We start from the raw sequence: 13,786 nt of genomic DNA on the forward strand, positions 1-13,786 counted from the left end.
GTCAATAAATATTGTAGATTAAGCAAAATACCGTATTTACTTGAATCTAAGCCGCACTTTTTTTCCGGTTTTTGTAATCCAAAAAACTGCCTGCGGCTTAGAATCGAGTGCAAAGTAAGCGGAAGTTCTGAAAAATGTTGGTAGGTGCCGCCACAATTAACTTCTGCCATAGAATATATGTAGTGCTACACGGGCATGATTTGCAGGCACAAAGATAAATACTGGTGCCAAAACCTCTGCGTCAGTAAATAAATTAAAAAAAAAAAAATAGGTGTAAGATGAGCTTTTTCCTCCACCCCGAGTTTCGAACACTGCATTTTCATACATTATCCAACGAAGTAAATACAAATTCCATACTGTTCATCTTCGAATGTAGCAGCATTTTAATGTACTACGGAAATCCGACTGGCAAGACTGTTTGGGAGGTGTTTGTCAATATGGCCAACTCTACGTTCTAAATTCCTACCTGTGAGAAGAGATGGTTGCTAATAGGAAGTTTTATGAATTGTGAATCACATGCAATATTCTCTTCACCATAAGAATAATATGAATATAAACATTTTGCTATGTATTCTTTCGTGTTTGCTGCTATCTCATTTAAATCCTGTCTGCCTAATAAACTACGAAACTAGAGTGAGACAACAGCAAATGCGGAAGAATATACATATCATGTCATGTTTATATTCGTATTATTCTTATGCCCAATAGTGATACATTCAGAAATGAAGCACAGCAATTGACTAGATTTTTAAACCTAAGATGACTCTAATTTCTGTGCAGAATGTAATGTACTAAAGAGGCGTCTGCAAAGATTTTCAAACGGAGAAAAATTGTCGCTGAACTCTCGTTCAGAACATTTTCTATCATACACAGTCTATTATTTGGTTCTTGTTGATCATTATGAAAGAAAGGAGCAGTGTAAGTAACAACAAATAGCAGTCTCTTGCCATTGTTTCGCTAATGAGACGATTCCTCTCTCTCTTTTTTTTAAATTGTAAGCGGCGGTAGTGCGCCCAAAATCAAGCCATGCCGTGAGCGACGACAGGCCGTAAACACGCACTATCAGAATGCGACAAACAATGCATGACACAGTACAGTAATGCATTTTCAACTTAGAGTGACGTAAACACCTATAACAAAGAGAACGGCACTTATCAGATCAAAGAAAAATAAGCAATCAATTCAAACCAGATGAAGCACGTGAAAAAGGAAGGGTACCCGTGTAAATAATACAGATGGAGTGTGTGACGCATAGCAGTGGCTACCTGGTAAAGCTTAACTGCTAAGCTTACGACTCGAACCAAACTACTGTAGCTGTATCGTCATTCATTCGACCTAAATTGTGTCTCATATTACAATGGACCAACTTTGTTTCGATTTGGAGGTGCGGCCTAAAACTTTTCTCTCCCCTTGAATTTACAGTCTCAAATTTCAGGTGCGGCTTAGATTCGGGAAAATTTTTTTTCCTTGATTTCGAGTCTCATTTTTCAGGTGCGGCTTAGATTCGAGTGTGACTTAGATTCGAGTGTGGCTTAGATTCGAGTAAATACGATAGTATTCTCTTTTGTGTGGCTCTAATAATGTGAGGTAATCACATTTGAAAAGTGTAAGTTTTTGGTTTCTGTCTTATCAAATTTGTACCCAAACAATCGCATCAATGACAGCATCTAGTTGACAGTATAATTTCCCTCGTGACATTGTACAGCAATTTAATGAAACCTGTAAAAAGCTCAAGTAACCTGAAGTAAACATAAGCTTAGGATTCTAAAATACACCACTTCTAGTTTTGGCCTCAGACACTTAAAGAAATTTATCATCATCTTGGGATCCTGTGTAAAGAAACCCTTAACAGATTTGGGAGCCTGTAGTAAACAGACTCACCCATGACTGCTGTTGCACAGCTATCTGGTGTGGCCCCTATGGTGATGGGTATGCTGGTTTTCTTACTTTAAAGAGAACCAGCTATGGTTAAGCCACCATGGACCATACCAAGACGTGTATAGAATTTTTTATATGTGCACTAATGTTCCTCATTAACCACAAAGTATGCGAACACAAAAGTATGTTCCAGCTTAAACCAGAATTAAACTAGCACATCAGTAGAATTACACAACAGAAATACATACTAATTCTCTATATAATGAATGTGTTCAAAAAATATCAGGAAAATTGTTGTGAACTTTAAAAAAGTTTACACAATGTAAGATTGGTGTAAAAGCTGCCAGCTGTTTACACAATGTGTGCTGCATCTGTAATGCAACATTTGTACTGCCATGATCTCCACTGCCTTGGTAATGCACAGTTAAGTTGTGAAGTTTATAACCAGTTTGATGCTGCAATTATAGCAGGAAAAAAAAGACTGAAATATGTCACAATAAGTCATGACAAAAGATACCTCTTTTTTTAAAAAAAAAAGTTTCTTGAGTTATTCGGAATTTTCTTAATTTGTAGTCATCAATATTTTTGATATGCCTCTCCCAGAGAGTGCTAAACAATTTTAGAACCTAGAAAAAGATGTCGGTTTTAATTTGAGTATCAGCAGCATTTGATCCCATTTTAAAAATGCTGTCCTTGCTAAATTTTTTTTTTTTAGCTCTTTATATGATCACATTTCAAAACCAAATATTGTCTTCTTAGATGGTTTTGAAAGAGTTTGCATAAGACTCCTTTTCATAAAAGTGGACCAAAAATAGCCATTTTTTTAGCATTTTCAGAAAAATCATCAACTTTTCCCTCATTTGTAAACTGTTTAAAAGCACTAGGTGAATGATATTTCATTTCAGAATGAAATTTTGTATTTTAATACCATGTATTGCAAAGTTATTATGTACAAGGTTTCAGGTGTACCCCACAATTATTTCCAGAGTTACAGAAAGCTGAACTTCACATTGTTTTCAAGTGTCAAGGTTTTTGACGGACTTTTCTTAAAATTATCCATATACAAACCACTCAGGAAATGTTTTTCTTATTTTGTTGAAGAGAGCACAGTGCAAGATCGTGTAATTTTGTTTTGAGAAAATATTACCAGATATATTATCTCTCAAAGTTGCCGAAAACTCGTAGGCGCACTGTTGATATTTGTGCTATGGGGTCAAACACATAACTATATCTTCAGAAGTGTTGAATTAATGATTGTGAAACTTTACCAATGTTCTTCGGGAACCTGTGTTATTGTTGATACAGAATCTCATCAAAATCAGTGATTTTCATATGGGAACCTCTAGACCACTTGGCATGCCATGCCCCAGTTGACACTTGAGGTGGCCCATGCTACTCCCTGAGGCAGCACTGCAGATGGCAGACAGTGGCCCACAGTGTCTTCAACTGTTGCAGTCAGCTCCTCCTGTGTGTGCACACAGCATCCATATTCCCTCCACAAAAGATTGAATGAAAGCAATAGGTAAAAATAAATAAAAATTAGCCCTGTTGTCATTTAGAGAGAGATTTCCACTATCAAATGTAAGCTACTACTGCGAAACTGTCACTGACACCAATTTGCTACACTCAGTAGGTGTTAATTTATGATTTTTTTGAAATGATGCTTAACAGCAACAATCGGTGTAAACATGAGAGTTTGTAAGACTGTGTCATAAATCTTCTCATAACTTGGCTTTAATCTCATTTACTTGAAGGTTTCTTAAGCAATAAATACAGGGTGTTTAAAAAAGAATATACATATTAAAAAGTATTATTTTGTGAAAACTATTGATAGCTGTGTCTCAGCTCAGCTATTGGAGAAACTAATACATAGTGTAGTTTATATTAATAGACGTTAGATGTCAGTTGTCTTTTGTTTTGCTTGGTAACCGTCTTATGTTTAAAATGGCTACTCTGCAGCAGAAATCATTTCGTGTTCTCGAGTTTGCGAAGTGCAGTTCCGTGATAACAGTGCATAGACGTTTCAGGTTGAAGTACCAAATTGATCCTCTTAAGTGGATGGAACATTCGCAGATGGTATAGACAGTTTATAGATACAGGATGTGTATGTAAAGGAAAGAGTCCTCGCCACCCTTGTGTTCTTGAAGAAAATGTTGCATGAATTCAAACTGCTTTCCAACGTAGTCCTTCAATATCAACTTGTTGTGCCAGTCAGGAGTTACAACTGTTTACAACAACAATTTGGCATGTTTTGAGATGTTGGTTGGTTATGAAGCTGTCAAGCTGTTACAAGCTCTGTGTCCTGATGACAAACAGAAACATGTGGCATTTTGTAATGAGATTCTTGGTGCTCTTGGCAATGATAAGACTTTTGCACAGCGCAATGATGAAGTGACTTTCCATGTTAAAGGTGAAGTAAACAAACACATTGTTCGAATTTGGGGCCGACAGAAGCCACACGCAGCCATTGAACATATATGAGATTCGCCCAAAGTCAGTGTGTTTTGTGTGATATCCCAATCATCTGTTCTTCTTCTTTGATGGAAATACGGTTAACGGTTAGCAGTATGTCGCTATGTGAGAAAACTGGTTGTTTCCGAGGCTGCAGGAAGACAACTTCATTTTTCAACAAGATGGGGCACCCCCTCACTGGGGTCGCCAAGTACGTGAATATCTGAATGAAACTCTACCGAACCGTCGGATTGCTCGTCAAGGAGCTGGCGACTTAGCATGTCTCAGCTGGGCTCCACGGTCACCAGACTTGACACCCTCTGACTTCTTCCTGAGGATTTTTTTTAAAGACAGTGTTTATGTACCACCACTCCCACAGAACATGGAAGAGTTGAAAACTGGATCCTTACTGCTATAGCATCAGTGATGAAGGACATGCTTGCCTGAGTATGGGAGGAATCTGAGTATCGATGTGATATTGTTCATGTCGCTGGTGGAGGACATATTGAACATATGTAATCTGAACTTGAGAGGTTCATAAATATGTGTGTAAAGTTTCATATTAGAATGTTGTAAAGTTTAATAAATATATGCATTCGAAATACATATATTCTTTTTGAAACACCCTGTTTAGTATCAGCAAATAACTTTTAAATCCTATGCTTTACTTAGGTGTATTACTTATAGCTTTTTAGTAACTAACAACTGCAGATTTTAATATAAATGTGAAATAATGGATCAGCTTAACATTATTGAGTGATTGTGCAGAGACTTTTTCATAGTAGACTTACATTTTATGTAAAAGAATTACTTATTTATTATGCTTGTAATCTGCCATCTGAAGATGAATTTGTAAAGGAAAATCCGAAACCGGTCATGGTCTGAAGATAATAAACCTTTTTAAACCATACATGTGGCTGGTAGCTGTTTTTTATATAAATTATAAACCTTAAGTACAACAGCCACGTTTCTCAACATGTTGTCTTTCGACAAAATAGCGTTATTTATTTCTGTCCTCGATTTTTCCACTTATACTCAATTAACACAGTTCTTACGAGATGTTTATACCACTGTTTTTTTATCACGTGTCCAACAGTGGAAAATCCAGGATGGAATGTAACAATATTATGAAAAGGATAGTTGTTACTCACTGTGTAGTGGAGATGCTGAGTCGCAGAGAGGCACAACAAAAAGACTCTCACAAAATAAGCTTTTGGCAACAAGGCCTTTGTCAAAAATGCACACACAGCTTCAGCTTCCAGTGACTGTGGTCATGTGCGTGTGAGGTGCGCACACGCGCGTGCTGTGTGTGTGTGTGTGTGTGTGTGTGTGTGTGTGTGTGTGTGTGTTTTGCCTATTTTTGACAAAGGCCTTGTTGGGCGAAAGCTTATTTTGTGAGAGTCTTTTTGTTGTGCCTCTCTGCGACTCAGCATCTCCACTACAAACTGAGTAGCAACTATCCTTTTCATAATATTGTATCGTATGTCTCTCACATAGGCCTCTCTCATCTATGTTCTCACCACATTTGCGTACTGCTTAAGTTATATTTACTGTAATAATTTGTGACATCGTTATTTAAAACCAGCTGTACTTTGACTGCACTGAAGAGAGTTTCATGTATTCTTAAAAGTGGTGCCCAATTTATGATGCAGGAAATAAAAATAATGTGTATATCTTTAAAATTTATTCAAATGTGGGCACACACAGTGCTCTGCAACTCTTCCAATTCTGCAAAATAACAATATTTCGCTACATCCACAATGTGAACACTGTATACGTTGATTGCTTGTGTAAGCAGTTTAATGGTTTCAGATTTTTTTTGCCTCAGTCACTTATTCATACGTTAATTTTCAAGTAGTTAACTTTGTTTGAGTGGTGTTATCTTTTGTATATCTTGCAGTATTTTAAAATTTTTATGGCATTATGGAGGTAAATGTCGTTGTGCGTGTTATTTATTTCCACAGCTTTTGAATTTTTGGTTGTGTATTTAGTTGGCAATAATTACTCACTGGGACATAGGCTACTTTTCTGTGAACAAAATTAATTCCTGTTTCACTGTGTTTACTAAATTAAATCTTATTCCATTGGACAGGGAAAGCCGGTGGTCGTCTGGTGTAATCTGGTCTCCTGATGGTACTCATTACATTGTGCTACCTGGTGGGAAACGAGCTGATGTGTACTCAGTGGAAACTGCTGGTATCAAGTGCTCATTAAAGTTGCAGTGGGGAGTATGCTGTGCCTGTTTTCTCACTCCAGACATATTTTCGCTGGCTGGTGAGGGAGGGAACATAGCACTGTATTCACTGAATGAGAAGAGTGGGGAACCCACAAAACAAGTGAAGGCTCATGAGGACAGGGTGAAAGCAACTGGTGCTATTACTCTGGCTGATGGTTCCACATGGCTTGCAAGTGCTTCTAGTGGAGGTCAAATAAAGCTGTGGCAATTTAAGGTAGGGAATAGTGTATGCATTATGCATAGTTAAATATCATATTTACACGAGTATATGGAAAGGATAGTTGCTTCTCACCATACAGCAGAGATGCTGAGTTGCAGGTTGTTGTTGTTGTTGTGGTCTTCAGTCCTGAGACTGGTTTGATGCAGCTCTCCATGCTACTCTATCCTGTGCAAGCTTTTTCATCTCCCAGTACCTACTGCAACCTACATCCTTCTGAATCTGCTTAGTGTATTCATCTCTTGGTCTCCCTCTACGATTTTTACCCTCCACGCTGCCCTCCAATACTAAATTGGTGATCCCTTGATGCCTCAGAACATGTCCTACCAACCGATCCCTTCTTCTTGTCAAGTTGTGCCACAAACTTCTCTTCTCCCCAATCCTATTCAATACTTCCTCATTAGTTATGTGATCTACCCATCTAATCTTCAGCATTCTTCTATAGCACCACATTTCGAAAGCTTCTATTCTCTTCTTGTCCAAACTATTTATCGTCCATGTTTCACTTCCATACATGGCTACACTCCATACGAATACTTTCAGAAATGACTTCCTGACACTTAAATCTATACTGGATGTTAACAAATTTCTCTTCTTCAGGAACGCTTTCCTTGCCATTGCCAGCCTACATTTTATATCCTCTCTACTTCGACCATCATCAGTTATTTTGCTCCCCAAATAGCAAAACTCCTTAACTACTTTAAGTGCCTCATTTCCTAATCTAATTCCCTCAGCATCACCCGACTTAATTAGACTACATTCCATTATCCTTGTTTTGCTTTTGTTGACGTTCATCTTATATCCTCCTTTCAAGACACTGTCCATTCCATTCAACTGCTCTTCCAAGTTCTTTGCTGTCTCTGACAGAATTACAATGTCATCAGCGAACCTCAAAGTTTTTATTTCTTCTCCATGAATTTTAATACCTACTCCGAATTTTTCTTTTGTTTCCTTTACTGCTTGCTCAATATACAGATTGAACAACATCGGGGAGAGGCTACAACCCTGTCTTACTCCCTTCCCAACCACTGCTTCCCTTTCATGTCCCTCGACTCTTATAACTGCCATCTGGTTTCTGTACAAATTGTAAATAGCCTTTCGCTCCCTGTATTTTACCCCTGCCACCTTTAGAATTTGAAAGAGAGTATTCCAGTCAACATTGTCAAAAGCTTTCTCTAAGTCTACAAATGCTAGAAACGTAGGTTTGCCTTTCCTTAATCTTTCTTCTAAGATAAGTCGTAAGGTCAGTATTGCCTCACGTGTTCCAGTGTTTCTACGGAATCCAAACTGATCTTCCCCGAGGTTGGCTTCTACTAGTTTTTCCATTCGTCTGTAAAGAATTCGTGTTAGTATTTTGCAGCTGTGACTTATTAAGCTGATAGTTCGGTAATTTTCACATCTGTCAACACCTGCTTTCTTTGGGATTGGAATTATTATATTCTTCTTGAAGTCTGAGGGTATTTCGCCTGTTTCATACATCTTGCTCACCAGCTGGTAGAGTTTTGTCAGGACTGGCTCTCCCACGGCCGTCAGTAGTTCCAATGGAATATTGTCTACTCCGGGGGCCTTGTTTCGACTCAGGTCTTTCAGTGCTCTGTCAAACTCTTCACGCAGTATCGTATCTCCCATTTCATCTTCATCTACATCCCCTTCCATTTCCATAATATTGTCCTCAAGTACATCGCCCTTGTATAGACCCTCTATATACTCCTTCCACCTTTCTGCTTTCCCTTCTTTGCTTAGAACTGGGTTTCCATCCGAGCTCTTCATATTCATACAAGTCGTTCTCTTATCTCCAAAGGTCTCTTTAATTTTCCTGTAGGCAGTATCTATCTTACCCCTAGTGAGATACGCCTCTACATCCTTACATTTGTCCTCTAGCCATCCCTGCTTAGCCATTTTGCACTTCCTGTCGATCTCATTTTTGAGACGTTTGTATTCCTTTTTGCCTGTTTCACTTACTGCATTTTTATATTTTCTCCTTTCATCAATTAAATTCAATATTTCTTCTGTTACCCAAGGATTTCTACTAGCCCTCGTCTTTTTACCTACTTGATCCTCTGCTGCCTTCACTACTTCATCCCTCAAAGCTACCCATTCTTCTTCTACTGTATTTATTTCCCCCATTCCTGTCAATTGCTCCCTTATGCTCTCCCTGAATCTCTGTACAACCTCTGGTTCTTTTAGTTTATCCAGGTCCCATCTCCTTAAATTCCCACCTTTTTGCAGTTTCTTCAGTTTTAATCTACAGGTCATAACCAATAGATTGTGGTCAGAGTCCACATCTGCCCCTGGAAATGTCTTACAATTTAAAACCTGGTTCCTAAATCTCTGTCTTACCATTATATAATCTATCTGATACCTTTTAGTATCTCCAGGGTTCTTCCATGTATACAACCTTCTTTCATGATTCTTAAACCAAGTGTTAGTTATGATTATGTTGTGCTCTGTGCAAAATTCTACCAGGCGGCTTCCTCTTTCATTTCTGTCCCCCAATCCATATTCACCTACTATGTTTCCTTCTCTCCCTTTTCCTACACTCGAATTCCAGTCACCCATGACTATTAAATTTTCGTCTCCCTTCACAATCTGAATAATTTCTTTTATTTCATCATACATTTCTTCAATTTCTTCGTCATCTGCAGAGCTAGTTGGCATATAAACTTGTACTACTGTAGTAGGTGTGGGCTTCGTATCTATCTTGGCCACAATAATGCGTTCACTATGCTGTTTGTAGTAGCTTACCTGCATTCCTATTTTCCTATTCATTATTAAACCTACTCCTGCATTACCCCTATTTGATTTTGTGTTTATAACCCTGTAGTCACCTGACCAGAAGTCTTGTTCCTCCTGCCACCGAACTTCACTAATTCCCACTATATCTAACTTCAACCTATCCATTTCCCTTTTTAAATTTTCTAACCTACCTGCCCGATTAAGGGATCTGACATTCCACGCTCCGATCCGTAGAACGCCGGTTTTCTTTCTCCTGATAACGACATCCTCTTGAGTAGTCCCCGCCCGGAGATCCGAATGGGGGACTATTTTACCTCCGGAATATTTTACCCAAGAGGACGCCATCATCATGTAATCATACAGTAAAGCTGCATGCCCTCGGGAAAAATTACGGCTGTAGTTTCCCCTTGCTTTCAGCCGTTCGCAGTACCAGTACAGCAAGGCCGTTTTGGTTATTGTTACAAGGCCAGATCAGTCAATCATCCAGACTGTTGCCCTTGCAACTACTGAAAAGGCTGCTGCCCCTCTTCAGGAACCACACGTTTGTCTGGCCTCTCAACAGATACCCCTCCGTTGTGGTTGCACCTACGGTACGGCTATCTGTATCGCTGAGGCACGCAAGCCTCCCCACCAACGGCAAGGTCCATGGTTCATGGGGGGGGAGTTGCAGGTAGGCACAACAAAAAGACTGTCACAAAATGAGCTTTCGACCAACAAGGCCTTTGTTGAAAATAGAAAAACACACACACACACACACACACACACACACACACACACACACACACACAGTCACATCTTCTGACTAATCAAAATTACAGACCGCTTTACTGACAAAGTATCGGCAAAAAAGTTAACGTTATACCAAACTTATGCCATTTTCTGATTGTCTGTGTTTTGATAATACTGTAGTAGGAGAAATAAAAGAAACAAAAAGAAATGGTTTACATTAATTTTCGGACCATTTTCTTTTCTGTGTTTTTTGCTTGTTAATGCTTTAGTTGGTGGTATCAATATTTTTAATCATTATTGGGTGTAATAGTACAGCTGTGAAGTTTGTATCATCTTTGTCACAAATATTTCTGTTTCTTCTGACTTTGTTGCTATTTCTGGGATTGTTATTATGGTGGGACATGTGAACACAGCAATTCTGGTCCCCCCACCTCCAATTCCATTTGTCCATGTAGGCTGATTGAATTCCAATCACTTAGTACAAATAGAGGAACCTTTTACAGCACCTGAAATTGGTGGTTAGGTCAGTCATCAAAATATTGTGTGCAAAAAAGAATGGCCAACCTGATTGGACAAATTAAAGCATACCATCTGTCAATGAGTTTTGAGAGACTTAGAAATTTTATTACTCATGTTGCTTCAAAGAAGCTGGTATAGGCATACAGAGATATGTAAACAGGTAGACTACAGTGCTGCAGTTGGCAATGTCTCTATGAGACAACAAGTGTCTGGCGCAGTTGTTAGATTGGCAGGGTATCAAGATTTAAGTGAGTTTGAACATGATGTTATAGTTGGTGCACGAGCGATGGGACACAGCATCTCAGAGGCGGTGATTAGTGGGCCTTTTTCCCATACGACCATTTCACAAGTGTACCATGAATATCAAGAATTCGGTAAAACATCAAATCTCCAAAATCGCTGCAACTGGAAAAAGAGCCTACAGGAATGGGACCAACAATGATGAAAGAGAATCGTTCTACGTGACAGAAGTTCAACCCTTCCACAAATTGCTGCAGATTCAGTTCTGGGCCACCAGCAAGTGTCAGTGTGTGAACCATTCAATGAAACATCATGGACATGGGCTTTCAGAGCCGAGTGCCCACTCCTGTACTCTTGATGACTGCATGACACAAAGTTTTACACCTTGCCTGGGCCTGTCAACACTGACATTGGATTGTAGATGACTGGAAACATGTTGCCTGGTTGGATGAGGGGTTGGACCTGTACAGCTATGGAGACAACCTCATGAATCCATGGACCCTGCATGTCAGCAGGGGACTGTACAAGCTGGTAAAGGCTCTATAATGATGTGGACCATGTGCAGTTGGAGCAATGTGGGATCCATGATACGTCTAGAAATGACTCTGATAGGTGACACGTGCGTAAGCATCCTGTCTGATCACCTGCATCCATTCATGTCCATTGTACATTCTGATGGACTTGGGGAATTCCAGCAGGACAGTGCGGCCCCCCACACATCCAGAATTGCTACAGAGTGGCTCCAGGAACACTCTTCTGAGTTCAAACACTTCTGCTGGCCACCAGACTCCCCAGACATGAAGATTATTGAGCATATCTGAGATGCCTTGCAATGTGCTGTTCAGATGAGATCCCCACCCCCCTCGTACTCTTATGGATTTATGGACAGTCCTGCATGATTCATGGTGTCAATTCCCTCAAGCACTACTTCAGACAATAGTCGAGTCCACGCCATGTCTTGTTGCAGCACTTCTGCATGTTCGCGGGGCCTCTACACGATATTAGGCAGTGTACCAGTTTCTTTTATGGATTAAATTGTCAGCATATCTGCCAGAATGATTTGACACATCATATCTGGATGCCTGGATCAGGTAACAATCGTTTCCGCTTATTACGAGATCAATATTTAATTCATTTTAGCAAGCTGCAACGACCTAAAGTAATTTTGTAACTTTTAACAGAGAAGGCCGCAGCGTGATGATCAAAATGTTCTTCCGGTAGCCTGCTGAAAATGTGTGTGCTGAAGTAACAAGCAAAAAGACTGTGTTTCATTTGAAAAGTCTGAAGTTGAGGGCAAAGAAATTTGAAACTAACTTCCACAATTGTAAAAGGTTTCCATAGAGGAAGACAATTCCTCAAAATACTGTAATTATTGTACTTCACACAATAGGAAGGGGGGAAAAGCTAGTAACCCATGAGCCATCTCTCCATAATGTACAAGAAATCCAATAACACTAACACCAGTTGCATGGGCAAAAATAATTAGATTTTAGTTAAGTAGGTAAACAAGTTGGCTTCAGAAGTGGATGTAGCACAATGGGCCAGTTGCAACTCGAGAATTAAATTATAGAATGTTCCAATGAATGTGGATTACTACTTTGTCTACAGTTCATAGAGTCTGAGAAAGTTTTTGAGCCAGTTTCACTGAAATCTGTACTAACAGCACTTAATTCAATCCATGAATACTACAGTTTCTGCTGGATTTTTTAAGGTGGTGAGAAATTAAGAATTAAAAATAGATTAAGGTAAAGAGATTTCATATCACTGAAACTATCCTTGTCATATCTGGAGGAAGTTTTGGAGTAGTCCATGTTAATGGAAAGTATCTAAACCACTTTTGTTTTGAGGACAACATATTTTTTGCCTCTAGTGCAGATTATGTTCAACAGTGGATGTAAAACTTAACAGAGCAAGTTTGAAAGTATGCCTGATTTCATGGAAATAATGTGTGACCATTGTATCGAAGAGAAAATTGTACAAAGTAACAACAAAGTCGTAGAACCAGTTGTAATTTAAGGCAGATGAAAACAACTACTGAGTGGACATAAAAAGCATTAACGGAATAATGCAAATGCTAAACTATATAGGGTAGTTAAAATGTAGCTCCCACTGTGTCTGAAAAAAGTGTCCAATCAGTGTGTACTACTGATTTCGCTTTACATGTGTTTGGGCTGAAAATAAATTGGAAGTGGTAAAGATTTGTAGCCACTTTCATGGGTGGTTGATGGACCAATCAATTTCTTTGCTGGATTTCTAGACATAAGGAAAAAACGAGTTGACAATTTAGTGAAAGGTATGTAGATGACATTAAAAAAATGTGCAGGGACAGCATGGATATTTATCCCTGAAGATCCTGAAACAGGAAAAGTTGGATGAGACCTTTATTCAGCTGTGTTCGTAAAATGTTGTTAGTGATGATGGTAATTTTGTCTTGGAGTCAACCTACAAATTTCATTGTATTGTCTCTGGAGAAGTAGGTTGTTGTTGTTGTGGTCTTCAGTCCTGAGACTGGTTTGATGCAGCTCTCCATGCTGCTCTATCCTGTGCAAGCTTCTTCATCTCCCAGTACTTACTGCAACCTACATCCTTCTGAATCTTAGTGTATTCCTCTCTTGGTCTCCCTCTACAATTTTTACCCTCCACACTGCCCTCCAATACTAAATTGGTGATCCCTTGATGCCTCAGAACATGTCCTACCAACTGATCCTTTCTTCTAGTCAAGTTGTACCACAAACTTCTCTTCTCCCCAATCCTATTCAATACCTCCTCATTAGTTATGT

The 13,786-nt window shown here is 39.1% G+C and overlaps 1 protein-coding gene across 1 annotated transcript in view; it reads left to right on the top strand.

Moving 5' to 3' along the window:
- The window catches only part of LOC124789517 (p21-activated protein kinase-interacting protein 1-like), a 60,545-nt gene that overhangs the window by 45,254 nt on the left and 1,505 nt on the right, over positions 1-13,786 (top strand). Inside the window, exon 5 of the mRNA XM_047256906.1 lies at positions 6,422-6,779. Coding sequence (XP_047112862.1) covers positions 6,422-6,779 — 358 coding nt within the window. The remainder of the gene's footprint in view (positions 1-6,421; positions 6,780-13,786) is intronic.

The sequence above is a fragment of the Schistocerca piceifrons genome, chromosome 3, assembly GCF_021461385.2.
Source record: "Schistocerca piceifrons isolate TAMUIC-IGC-003096 chromosome 3, iqSchPice1.1, whole genome shotgun sequence".
Lineage (NCBI taxonomy): Eukaryota > Metazoa > Arthropoda > Insecta > Orthoptera > Acrididae > Schistocerca > Schistocerca piceifrons.